Source organism: Pagrus major, chromosome 14 (genome assembly GCF_040436345.1).
Source record: "Pagrus major chromosome 14, Pma_NU_1.0".
NCBI lineage: Eukaryota > Metazoa > Chordata > Actinopteri > Spariformes > Sparidae > Pagrus > Pagrus major.
Window position 1 is genome coordinate 22,160,283 of NC_133228.1, and position 13,667 is coordinate 22,173,949.

General features: G+C 45.4%; 1 protein-coding gene across 3 annotated transcripts; it reads left to right on the forward strand.

Moving 5' to 3' along the window:
- Positions 1-1,785: 1,785 nt before the first annotated feature.
- On the forward strand, positions 1,786-12,876 carry gata3 (GATA binding protein 3). 3 transcript variants are annotated; one of them, XM_073480234.1, is made up of 6 exons: positions 1,786-1,985; positions 2,139-2,552; positions 3,479-4,012; positions 6,152-6,297; positions 8,782-8,907; positions 11,203-12,876. In XM_073480234.1, the coding sequence occupies exons 2-6, from the start codon at positions 2,318-2,320 to the stop codon at positions 11,491-11,493; spliced, it is 1,332 nt and encodes a 443-aa protein (XP_073336335.1). In that variant the 5' UTR covers positions 1,786-1,985; positions 2,139-2,317; the 3' UTR covers positions 11,494-12,876. The 3 variants fall into 3 exon arrangements, with proteins under 3 accessions (XP_073336335.1, XP_073336336.1, XP_073336338.1); XM_073480235.1 differs by having other exon boundaries at positions 3,479-3,955; XM_073480237.1 differs by lacking the exon at positions 6,152-6,297 and adding an exon at positions 6,370-6,416 and having other exon boundaries at positions 3,479-3,955.
- Positions 12,877-13,667: the final 791 nt, after the last annotated feature.

Here is a 13,667-nt window from a genome sequence, read left to right on the forward strand (position 1 = left end):
TTGTGGATAATGGCTCCGCGATACTTTTCAAGAGGATAATTACACGAGTCCGCTGACAGCTTGACAATGGCAGCTACAGCAGTTTGCATCCAAGTTCAGTCTCAGGTTTGCCTCCCTCCTTCTCTCTCCCTCTCTCCCTCTCCCTCTCCAGGTAGGGCTCTCCTGGAGAGAGGAGAAAAATACGACGCGTTGCCAAGTCCTCTCTCAGTCTGCGCTCCCACGCGCGCGGGCTGAGAAACCTTCCATAATCAAAGAGGGGTGGAGGTGGAGGAGGAGGTGGAGGTGGAGGTGGAGGGGTAAATAAATTGGAAATTAGACGCAAACAAACAGAGTGGAGACGTCACCTGGAGGTTAAACAACACACCTGATTGATTCCCGATGATCGATTTCACTCATTTTTTTTTTTTAGCACAGCCAATCAGAACCTCGAGCCCACCTGATAGTCAGGGTGCCGCTGATCATACCTACATGGTGCAAGGGCGTGCGCGCTCCCGCTGCTTGCCTGCCTGCCTGCCTACCCACCGCCGCCGCGCGCCGTGAGAGAGGGTTCATTTCCTGACTGTTTACACCGCGCTGACGTCACATCCAGTGGCGACACCGAGGCTTGCCCCCCCCCTTCTCCCCAAACACACACACACACACACACATACTCCATCTACTATTACTGCCAATATGAAAGTATAGGAGGAAGCTTCACACATGAAATACTTCCTCCCCCGAGGAGAAGCCCGGGTGAGTGTGGACACACGGGCTGAACTCCTCTCTGGTGTGGAGGGAGCAGGTTTGAATAAATAATGCCACAAGACTCTCGATCCAGAGGAGTTCACTGAAAGACAATCATTATTTTTATTTTTATTTGTATTATTATTATTGTTTTGTTGGAGAGTCTGTGAGCTCAGCCTCTCATGCGTGCATGCCCGTGGTGCGGAGATGTTTAGACTAACGTGCCTGTCACCGCGAGAGGACGCACTGTCACAATTTTAAGAGCGAGCATGTCCCGCAACCTGCCGCTGCTGGCCCAGAGCAACAGGCTCCCTTTCTCTTTTTTCTCTTTATTGCTTTTTTGTGCGTAAAACAAACTGCAGCAGAGAGTTTGGGAACGAAAAGCGCAAAAAAAACCAACAACTTTAAATCTGTTATTTTTTTTAGTACTTTTATGTTGATTTATGTCTCCAAAAGAGCTCATGTTTAAAATGCATTGTTTAATTATCGTAACACTTTTATATTCATGCACATTTTTGTATTTTAAAGCTGTCATATTAACTTCCTCCACCTCTCCACGCTCCCATGAGGGTGTGAAGTTTTATTAGGGGCCTCCTGCAAAAAAAAAATCCATATTTTAATCAAATCTTTTTTGACAAGGTCATTGAAAAAAAAAAATCATCTTGCAGCACTTCTTCTTCTTCTTCTGCATCTCTCCTGGCTCACGTTATATTCAATTAGGGGCAGGCCCCTCCCCCTTAACTGATGACACTGACAGACCCTCCTTAAGTTGCGTCGCGCCACAGCTGTCTGCAAGCATTGAGCTGCCTGGCGCCATCCTGAAAGAATGCCTTCACTGTAAAAAAAAAAAAAAAAAAAAGAAAAAAAAGGGAGCTAGAGAGAGAGAGAGAGGGGAGAGAGAGTGAGTGAGGTAGAGCAAGGGTGAGTGAGTAAGAGCCACACAGACGAGAGAGAGAGAGAGAGAGAGAGAGAGAGCGAGGGGAGCGGAGTTAATGGAGAGGGCTACAACTGCGCACAAACACAGATTTGATCAGTGAGTTTGACTTGCTGGTGCTGGTCAGTGTGTGCAGTGAAGACCATCCGCTGCAAACAAGCCTCCCCCCGAACAAGCCTCCTGCTACTAACTTGTTGAGCCGGGGCTGAAAACACTCACATTTCTGAGAGGGGAAGAAGAAGAAGAAGTTCAGGAACTCAGCGTGGGACTGGATTCCATTTTGGACGTATTTATATGTCAACACCTTTTGTTGCATTTGTAATGTGGGGTATGTTTCGTGTTTAAATATCCTAGTTTTTTTTTTTACTTTTCCTAGACAGCCGCTCCTGCTTGTTTTTTTATTTTGTTTTTTTAAAAATGCGTGCTGCATGTGTGCAAATGTGAGAAAATAAGACGATACATTCTCCTCTCTTGTCTCCAGGTGATCGGAAGCAAGCGCGGAACCTGTGGATTTAACGTTTTAAAAAAAAAAACGGATTTGGGACTGGTTGTTTCTTTATCTTGTGACTTGTGCCGGTTTTGCTTCGGCGTGCATGAACATTTGCTGAAGAGAAAAGAGGCGGAAAAAAAGAGAGAGAAAAGAAAAGAAAAAGAAAAGCGATGGAAGTAAGTGCGGACCAGCCACGATGGATGAGCCATCATCCCGCGGTGTTGAACGAGCAGCATCCCGGCTCACATCACCCGGGCCTCGGCCACTCATACATGGACCCTTCGCAGTATCAGCTCGCTGACGATGTGGATGTACTCTTTAATATCGATGGACAGGGGAACCACGTCTCTCCGTACTATGGAAACTCTGTCCGGGCCGTCCAGAGGTACCCTCCTCCTCCACACAGTAAGTACACGGCCCTCTTTAGGCCTTTTATTTAATAATGTGCACATTATCCCGTTTAGAGTCCGTGTGCGTAATGCATCCCCGCAGCAGATACTCCATTACTGTCATCGTGTTTGGCTTTATTTATATTATCTGACTGTTATCCGGGACCAGGTTTCGGTTTTGGCCTGATTTGACTTTGTCTTTTAAAAACCTGAGAGCTTAAGTGTTGTGAAACCACGCTGTAAATATGTATGGTTTACCTCCAGTTTGTCTTTGGTTTCTGTCTGCCGCTTCTATCCCCCCTTTCACAAAATGACACTCAGCTGACTCACATGTCAAAGAAGTCTCTCTCTCTCTCTCAAAAAGCCCGTGCGTAATTTGTTTTCTGGATCAATCGAGTGTTTGGTTACGGATTTAAACAAATAGACGTGTTGGCACAGGAGTCGCAGATACACCTGGAATATTTTGGTGGTCGCTGTTGTCACTCCTGAGCGCATGCACAATATTTACCTTTATTATTATTATTACTATTATTATTATTTATTATTATTATAATAATCTGTGTTCATCATCAGCAGGGAGTCATGTGTGGAGTTCCCTGTATTGTAGCCTTTAACTTCCTCAACAGTCAATCACGCCGTAGTTTCTCTTGAAGCTTTTTATTCGGCTGTTGCATCAAGGCCTGCTCAGTGGAAATGGAAAAAAAAAAAATATATGCACAACTCTAGTTTTCTGACACGGAGGAGGAAGTTTTGTGCATGAAATTTAAATCTGTGTTGCGTGATTTATGTTGAAAATAAATGTCTTTTAGAATTAAATCTGTGCGTAATTACGCGCCGAGTCCAGGCCTCCCTCTAACGTGTAAAAATGTAAATGTGAATGTGTGTTTTCTGTGTTGGAGGTCAGCTCCTGATGTTTTTCTTGTGTTTTCTCTGCGGCTCCAGGTAGCCAGGTGTGCCGTCCCTCATTACTGCACGGCTCTCTGCCCTGGCTGGAGGGGAGCAAAGGCATCGCCCCGCACCACAGCACTTCTCCCTGGAACCTGAGCCCCTTCCCCAAGAACCCCCTGCACCACGGCTCCCCGGCCAGCCTGTCCGTCTACCCCCCGGCCTCCTCCTCCTCCCTGTCCACCGGTCACTCCAGTCCGCACCTCTTCACGTTTCCCCCGACCCCTCCGAAAGACGTATCCCCGGACCCCGGCATATCCACCCCGGGCTCCAGCAGCTCCGGGCGGCAGGAGGATAAAGAGTGCATAAAGTACCAGGTGACCCTGGCCGAGAGTATGAAACTGGAGTCAGCTCACAGCCGGAGCGTGGCATCAATCGGTGGAGGGTCATCCTCTGCCCACCACCCCATCGCCACATACCCATCCTATGTCCCTGAATACGGCCCAGGCCTCTTCCCACCAAGTAGCCTGATAGGTGGGTCACCTTCTAGTTATGGTTCCAAAACAAGACCAAAAACAAGGTCCTGTTCAGGTAGGCGTGCGCTTTATTACATTCCCTTTTGATCTAACATTATATTCCCCAGATTTGCAGCCTTAATGATCAGCCATGTTTAATCTCATACTTAAAAAAGAAAAAAAAAGAAAAGAAAATGCCAGTGAGCAGCTCATCCATCCCTCACATGAAACAAGGCCACACAGGTCAACCTGAATTCTCAAACATGCAGGCGCGTTAAAAAAAACCCGCCTCACAGCTCTTTCTTTCATCACCTGATAATAATAATAATAATAATAATAATAATAATAATAATAATTAGAACAATATCAGAAAATGAATTTAAAATTAAGTTTAAATATCTTAAATTAAATTAAATAGCTGGAAAAATATCAACAAATCCTTTTTTTTTACCGCCCAAACAAGAAATACAATTTAATTCCCAGACTTTATTGAATATTTCCTTCCCTTTCAAAATAAAATCATCATGATTAAAAACCGGGTTCATAGTTGAGTGCTCAGATTAATTTTTTTCCCCCATCTTCCTCTGCACTGACTAACACAGCACAGAGAGACAGAGGGAGAGACAGAGGGGGGGAAGCCAGCTCTCTGGGCTGTGTCGCCCCGTTTATATGTTTAAGATAATCCCATTACTGTCAGACCAGTGCACGCCACAGTTGCATTGTTTACCCAGCGGTAGAGCACCGGATGCTGCCTGTTCATTCACAGGGAAAAAGCGGGTGAACCGTCGCCGTGGCAGAGTGCACGAACACGGCGAGGGAGGGAGGGACAGAGAGGGGAGAGGAGAGAGGAGAGAGGGGGGAGATGTTTTCAAAAAATTTGCGAGGAGGGTAATTATTTTAAAGGTTACTGCTGCGCGCCTGGATCATAAAAAGAAGAAGCAGTTTTCTGTAATGAGATTAATATCAGCGGCTTTTGATGGGAGGATAGAAAACAGTGGATTAGTTGATGCATATCATCGGGATTATTCTGCAGCACACACACTGGGCCATTAATGCAAATAAAGATTTTTTTTTTTTAATTCGAGGATAATGTGAGATAATAATGTGCGTTTAGAGATATTTCAGCAGCGATCTCTCACATCTTAAACATTGTGCAGGCTGCGACATTTACATCCGACCAGTTCCTGTTTGATATCAGCAGCGAGAAGGAAAAGAAAGAAAGAGAAACACACACAAACACAAACACAGACACACACACGTCTTCTTCTTCTTCACGTCCCAGGTTTGCTCGCATGTCTGGCACATCTAAAAAAACGACCCGCACTGACACACGCACGTCTCTCTTCTTCTTCTTTGTAAAGTCAGTGTGTGTGTTTTTGCAACTCGTAAAAAAAAAAAAAAAAAAAAGGGGAAGTGCGGCTGCATGAAAATGCAAAAAAGGGCTCTCGGCGTTTGCACAAAAAAGCGCTGTGTGCGTCTCTGCTTTCAAATAATGTGAGTGTGTGTGACTGACTGCAGCAGCTCCCTTGTTTCAGTTTCAGGCCCTCCTGTCTGTCTGGCTGCTGCCAGTGGAGGCAGACTGTTAGTGCGCGGCTCACCTGTCGGTGTCACTAGAGAAGTGCCAGTCAAACGTGAACAGCACTCAATCATTTCAAAACAAAGGGCACGAGCAGATCCAGCACACAAATTATTAATATTATTATTATAATTATTATTATAATGAGAGAAAGACAAAGGCCTGTTTTAGCAGATTAAAAAAATAAATAAAACAATACGGACTATTTTAGTTTGAAAATCCTGTTCAAGGACACGAAGCTTTATTTAAAACTATTTCTGCTTATGGACCTTAAACACCCACATTAATCACATGTGCTCAATGTGTGTGTGTGTGTGTGCGTGAGAGAGAGAGTGTGTGATCAATAATAATAATAATAATGATAATAAATAACTGCTGCAGTAGGATTGTTATATTTGCATTTATTATCCATGTTTATGTTGTAAAGATGCATTTTATTTAGAAAATATCTGTCATTTCCTGTCATTAACCTTCATTTTTATTCCCCCTTCACACATGCAAGAGTTATTTTATTTTATTTATTCATTTTTTAAATATGCCAAAGGACCAACTGACCTGGACACTGTCTCCATGTTGTGTGCGTGTGTGTGCGCGTGCGTGTGTGTGTGCGTGCGTGCATGTGTGTCGGCCTATTTGCAGAAGGTAGAGAGTGTGTGAACTGCGGGGCCACGTCGACTCCGCTGTGGAGGCGGGACGGTACGGGTCACTATCTGTGTAACGCCTGCGGACTCTATCACAAGATGAACGGGCAGAATCGCCCTCTCATCAAACCCAAGCGGCGGCTGGTACGTCTCCACCACGTTTCTTTCTCTATTGATGACATTCTCCGTCTCTCTCTCTGTTTTTCCCCTATCCAGGAAGAAGTAGGCCTATTAGCTGCAGGAAATTGACTCGACAAGTGCAGGTCTCTGTTTTCAGATACTACCATAGAAACAAAACTGCACATTCTTATTTTTATTTTTTATATATATATATATATATTTATATATACAAATGCCAATGACGATGCTATTTTTTATTTGCAAAAGAAGAAAATTGTCATTGATTCTGTTAAGGCCCCCTTCATGTGTATTTTTATTATTTCTTTGGAGATGGTTTTGCCTCCATTTAAAAAGAGAAATCTGCTTCCACTGCAGGCCTGCATTCAAAAAAACAATACAAAAAAAACAGAAAATGATGCCACAATGAGCTTTAAACGTTTTTATCATTCAGGATACTTTTTTTTTTTTTGTGGAGCTATTTTTCTTTCTTGCAGTTATTTCAGGGAAAGCCCCTCTCGCTGCAGAGCTGCGCCTCCTCTGAGCCTTTCAGAGGAGTTCCCCTCAGCCTTCCTACGAAAAAAAATTCTTTCGAGGCACAAAGATGGCCGTCCAGTCCCAGCCCCTGCCACTTCTGGACCTTCTCTTCTCTCTCTATTATAATGTGAAAACCCGACTTCCCAGGGAAAGGGCTGCCGGATATCTGAGCAGCGCAGATAAAGTCGCTTTTAACAACACAAGCCTCCGCTTCCCCAGTCAAAACATTAAAGGGGGCTGCGGAGCCCAGAGCCAGAGCCAGAGCCAGAGCCAGAGCCAGAGCCAGGGCCAGACCAGCACACAGTCACGACTTGAGATTTTGTTTAGTGTTAGAGTCATGGGCAGGTAATCACCACGACATGTCTGACCCCCTTTTATTTATTTATTTATTTATTTATTTATATGAAAGATGCAGGAAACATCTTTTAAAAAATTAAAAATGGAGGGAAGTGACATCAGATCTGATCATCTGTGTATAAATCACATTTTATTAATCAGATTTAACAGAGAATATGAATAAATATTTAGAATATTAATCAGCTCATATGATTTTGAAGCTAGAAAAGGTGGCAGGGTCCGCCACAATATAAACAAAAGTGGGGAAAAAAAACAGCATGTTGTCCCTTTAAGGGAGTTAAATTTAAAACTACATGTTGCACCTAAAAAATAAAAGCTGATGAAGATGGTGAGAGTGCACACCACCACCACCATCATCATCATCATCCTCCAATCTGATTGGTTATTCAGCCCACAGCAGCAGCAGCAGCAGCAGCAGCAGGGGTTATTAGGCCACCACGTGTGTATAATTGGAAATCCCTCCCCGAGATAATGTAGTTCCCTTTACGTTGCAGCGTGTCCTCTGCGCTCACCTGTCTCTATCGATTGTTTTTTTTTTTTTTTTTAAGAGAGATTATCACATCAATGTCAAGCCACTGCAGCAAGACACACACACACACACACACACACACACACACACACACACACACACACACACACAGGCAGCTAAATCCATGAGGAAGACATGACTTTGACTGTGTCAGGATGAAGTGAAGGGTTTTTTCTGCTAGTAGCCTGCAGCGCAGCCAAAAATACACACACACACACACACACACACACACACACACGCATATATATATATCTTTTTTAATTTGGCGCGGAGTTCACTGCCACGTGGTTTCATCTCACTGCTTCATGTGTCCATGTGTCCAGCCTGCCTGCTCCTATTTAACATATATACATTTTTCTTCTTTAGGTTAAATCAATATCTCACTTTCAATTGTTTAACGTCACGAGGTCGCCATTAAAAGCGAGCCTCCGTGGCACAAACACGCACTTTAAAGAGGAGAGAGAGAGGAGAGGAGGAGGGTGAGGAGGGGGGGGAGGTTTAATCTGATTTAATAGCTCTCCCATTTCAAGGCACTGCTTTTATGTCCTTCTGTAAATATTTATTCTGCAGGAGGTATGCGCTCTGTGACGCTATTTTTAGCCTGGGGTGAAAGCAGCTCTGTTTTTTTTTTTTTTTTTTTGACATTTCTGCCTTTATTTGAAACTATATTCAGCTCGAACAGAAAATAACTCCTATGGGTGAAACATTGAGAGTGTGTATGAAGCAGGTTTTTTTTAAAAGAAGAGTGTTTTTTAAATGTGCAATGAAAGAAAATTCAAAAATGAGTTTTCTTTATTGCATTTTTTATTTTGGAGGAGGGTGCCATGCATACAGGGCTGTGAGAATTACGCACAGACATCCCGACACACCAAATTTAACCTGACGTGTTTTAATATCTCACATTTTAAATTATAAATACACCTTAAAAAATGACAATTAAGCGCCAAAATATGACCTTTACGCGCTAAAAATTGCGCTTTTTGAGGCCCTGAATCTTGGTGTCAGATCTTCCAGAATTAAAACCTGCATGTTGATTGGTTTATTACGTGGTCATGTGACGTTTTTTTCTTTTTCATTTGTGTGTGCAGTCCGCAGCCAGGCGGGCAGGGACGTCGTGCGCAAACTGTCAAACGACAACGACGACGCTGTGGCGGAGAAACGCCAACGGGGACCCGGTGTGTAACGCCTGCGGCCTGTACTTTAAACTGCACAATGTAAGTAATAAACCTTCATAGGATTATCTGAGCGAGCACATCTTGAATACTCGATTTCTGTGTGTGTGTGTGTGTGTGTGTGCGTGTTTCCCTCTCCATCCTCCTCCTTCTTGAATATTTGATCTGACTCTTGTCCCTGCAGAGACTTTCCGGGCCACGGCTGATAACAAATACTGTAGAATTAATATGATTTATTGGCAGTAAGTGCGAATCTAAAATGTTTAAGACCGGAGTGAACTAAGCCCGCAGCCGCCTTGATTTTGAATATTAAAGAAGAAGAGAGGGGGCTTAATTAAAATTCGATTAATTTCCAGGCCGACACTTTCCTTTTTTTTTTTTTTTTTTTTTCTTATTTCGAGCCTTTTGGTTTCCAAAGCGCGCCTGGGACTCCCGAGTTTCCCCCCTTCTGACCACCAATCCGTCTGATTCGTTTTGGGTCGGTTGGTGCCTCACCACATCATTTCACATCCTCAATCTGAAAACCCCCCAGGGACTCGTTTTATCTCCTCTCTCTCTCTCTCTCTCCTCTCTCTCTCCTCTCCCAGCCTGCACAAAGCTGTCACTTTTAATCAGGGCAGCCATTGTGGTTGAAACTAATAATAATAATAACCAGGCTAACTGCTCCGAGGCCACGTGTAGGTAATATTTCCTCCACCGTAAAGGTTTTGCCTATATCCCCCCCCTCACATCCCTCTGTGTGTCACGCACAGCGCTCCCAACCCTGTTAAATCACTTTCCCATGTTGCTTTTGGCACACGGCTGGAGCACAAACACACTCAAGGTTAAAAAGCAGAGAAGAATAATATTTCCCAGTCGCGTATTAGCATCTGGAGCTGACCCCGACCTCGGGGCGTAATTGTGAGATAAGTTTATTTTTGTAAAATCCAGACTTCTGTGTCCCCGAAACACCTGATGGCTGCAGACTGCTGTCCCGTAAAGCTGCGGCTGCGATAAGGAGCTTGTGAAAACTGAAAAGTTGTTAACACCTAAAAACACAGACGGCCTCTTTTCAGTAATCGGGGGTTTTTACTCTGCCGTGTGTGAAAGGTGTCTTTGTCATCTCTTCTTTCTGCGAGAGTGCTCAGCTCTGACACCACTGAGGTTTCAGGTGGTTAGCTGCTGATGTTAGTAGAGAGGATGTGCGAGGCTGTGCAATGAGTATTCTTGCGGTGGTCATTGACTCAAATGCCCTGGCTCAGCTTTTGTTTGATGTGCCGGGGCGGCGGCAGCGGCGGCGGCGGCCGAGCGCAGGCCGGAGAGGCCCGAGGCTTCCTCTGCGAGACAGTAGACATCTGAGGCATCAAAGAGCGCGGGGGCCTGACCGGCTTTAAGGTGGGCGTAGCATCGCCTCAGAGCTGGGAGCATAGGCAGAGAAAGTCACCCAGTGTGGAGCCACATCTTAGAGAGTGAAACCACATCACTGGGGACGTAGGGGGGTGGTGGTGCGGTGGCACAGACAGATCTCTGCCCTCCGCTAATCATCGAGGCCACTCTGCTTAAAGAGTCAGTGAAAAATGCCAATGTCTCAGACGAGCGCGAGCGCGAGCGCGAGCGAGGAAGAAATCCCTGTTCCCATTTCCCCGGGAAGAAGCGCTCAGAAAGATCAGGAAAGCCAGTCGGCCTCATCCACCCTCCCCTCATAATCCTGCCCACAGCCGGAATTCCATCATCCAGCTCTCATTCCCGGCTAAAACCTATGCTGGAATACGGCAGCTGGGGCCATTTTGGCCAGGAGACGGGCCACGCGGTCGAGGAGGAGGAGGGTGGAGAGAGGAGGACTTGGCCGACGCCGGCGGTCGTCATGGCCATGTGTCTCTGTGGTCGGCTGTCCGCTGCCAGACTCTTCTCCGTCTCTGCTCGGCACACACTCTCTCCATCTTCCCTCCATCTTCTCTCTCTCTCTCTCTCTATTTCTTTCTGGCATGGACGCAGCCTCAGATACAGTTCGGCTTAAAGGAATCAACATTTAAATCCAACCCCAGCATGCACGCACGCACGCACACACACACACTGAGTATATGTAAACAATCTTGTGTTTCAGGATGGGACAGTCAGATTAGGTTCGTAATGGGACTCCATTACATGTTATTATGTCTCCCCGAAACCCCAAAAATCTGCCGAAAAGCCACTTTTTCTGTCTTATTTTCAAACTTGGTGACAGCGTCCACTCAGAGTTGTGTCCCGTGATGTGAATGGATCCATAACTCACCACCGTCTTTTGTTGAAATTGAAATTTTGTTGTTGTTTTTTGTGACGAAATACTAATCTGCCATCTTTTCTGTCTTTCGAGAGCAGATTAACCGACCTCTGACCATGAAGAAGGAAGGCATCCAGACCAGGAACAGGAAGATGTCCAGCAAGTCCAAGAAGAGCAAAAAGTCCCAAGACAGCATGGACGACTTCTCCAAGAGCCTGATGGACAAGAGCAGCTCCTTCAGCCCGGCCGCCCTGTCCCGCCACATGTCGTCCTTCCCTCCCTTCTCGCACTCCGGCCACATGCTGACCACCCCCACACCCATGCACCCTTCCTCCAGCCTCCCCTTCGCCCCCCACCACCCTTCCAGTATGGTCACAGCCATGGGTTAGACGTCCCCTGAGCTGCGACGCCCCCGATTCCCCTCGGCCTCGCCACCACCACCACCACGTCCCTCGGTACCTCTGCTGACCTGCTTCCATATCCCCAAAAAGACAAACAGACTGCTCCTCGGCCCGACCTTCGCCCACCGGAGCTGCGGTGCGAGAACGACAGGCTTTCGGCTCCTTTTGTCCTCAGTTGTATCTTATTTTTTTATAAAAATCAAAGAGTACCTCTGCGATGTGAATGCTTTGCAGAACCTGACTTGACTGTGGCGCACTGACCTCCACAGGGGGAAGATTTTCTTTTTCCCCCTCTCCAACCCCCCGGGGGAGAGGAAGAGCATTTTCTCCCCCCTACCCCCCAACGCTGCCGCCACCAACCACATCGAGGCTGTCCTCCCAGCTGATCCACATGATAAGGAGCTCCATTTGTGTACAAAAAGCCATTTTTTTTCCACGCATCACAAAAACAGACATGATGAAAAAACTTTTACAACGCTCTCTCCCCGAAAAATTTCCGAAAAAACCCGCCTCTTCTTCTCTCCTCACCTTGCACCTGTGTAACAGGAACAACCCCCCCAACCCTTCCCCGCCCTCCTTCTTCTTCTTCTCCTTCTTCTTCTTCTTCTTCTTCTTCTTCACCTCGCTGAAGACGAGGAGAGACAGACGTTGAATATATTTGTACAAATTGTATGAAATACAGTACATTTAATGAAGACTTTTTAATTAAGTAAGAAAAAAAAAGAGGAAACATGCCCCTGGGCAGCTAAACGACGACGAGAAGGGTACGAGTCGCAGCAGGTGGAGAGACTTGCCAGCCAGAGGAGTTTGAGGAGAGGACGCCTCGGAGGAAAGAAAAAAAAAAGGGAGGAGGAGGTTTCAAGAAGACGAGAGGGAGAGACTTTTAAGAAAGGGCAGGCCTCGCTTTCCGCCTGCGTGAATTGTGTTGCATTAAGTTTGCAGAGAGTCGGCGGCTCTGGCTGCAGGCGTCTCTCTTCTTTTTTTTTTTTTTTTTTTTTTTTGGATGTGCTATAGGTCTCGGGCAATTGGTTTGTGTTGACGCACGCACCTAAACACACACACACACATACACACATGCACGCACACACACACACACACTTGATCACCTGAAAGACTTTTCTTCCTGCCCACAGATTATATGCATTGTGAAAAAAAGTTCCTGTATTTGTTATTTGTATGTATAAATCAGAGTACCAAAAATACGAAATAAACAAAGATGTAGAATTATTTCTTTATGTTATGCAGACTGAATGGTTGTAAAAATTTAATAATAATCACTAGTGTAAAATATGACTGCTTTTTTGTTTCGTAAAATTTTTTTTTTTCCCTCTTTGAAAATAATAAACTAGTTTAATCTCTGTTGACATGTTAGCGCTGTGGTCGAGAGCCGTCTTTTCTGTCTCTTTCTGCGCCGTGTGATCTGTGACACATCGCACTCACACTCACTCACACACACACACACACACACACACACACACACACACACTCACACACACAATCCCCCGCCCACTCACTTCTCCCCCACCACAACCACAACCAGTGACACTCCACCATCGCCATCTCTGCCTCTTTTTTTTTTTTTTCTTTTTCTTACCCAGCATTCACAGGAACGACGACTACGGTCAGTTGAGCACAAACAGGAAGAGCAGAAATAAACAGTGGCAATGTAGGAACAAATCAAATGGCGGGGTCGGAGAGGTCAGGCTGCACAGGCACGGCGCGCTGAAGGGCCCTTTGTCTCGTCCCACTGATACATAAATACACACCGACTGACATGCAACGCCGCGCACACATCAAACAGACATCGGTTATGTAGCGAGGAGGAGGCATCAGGAAACGGCATCGTTTCAGGCACCTTCCTCTGACTTCATGTCAAGCCTCTTACACATTTTACATCACTGAAATGATGACAAATAATCATCTTTATTTAAGAAATGCTGAAACCTGATAAAATACCACAAAAATACGTACAGGATAGTCAAATCTGTCCAATGTAGAGCTGGAAAATGAGCTAAAAGTCTAAAGATAAATATCTGAGCTCACCTCTGCTGCTCAGAAATGATTCAAGTATTCAGCTGGGGAAAAAAAAAGAGGAACTATGTCGGTTTCGGCCACTGAATTATATACAAGAACACTATGACCTATGTTTTTGCATCGTGACC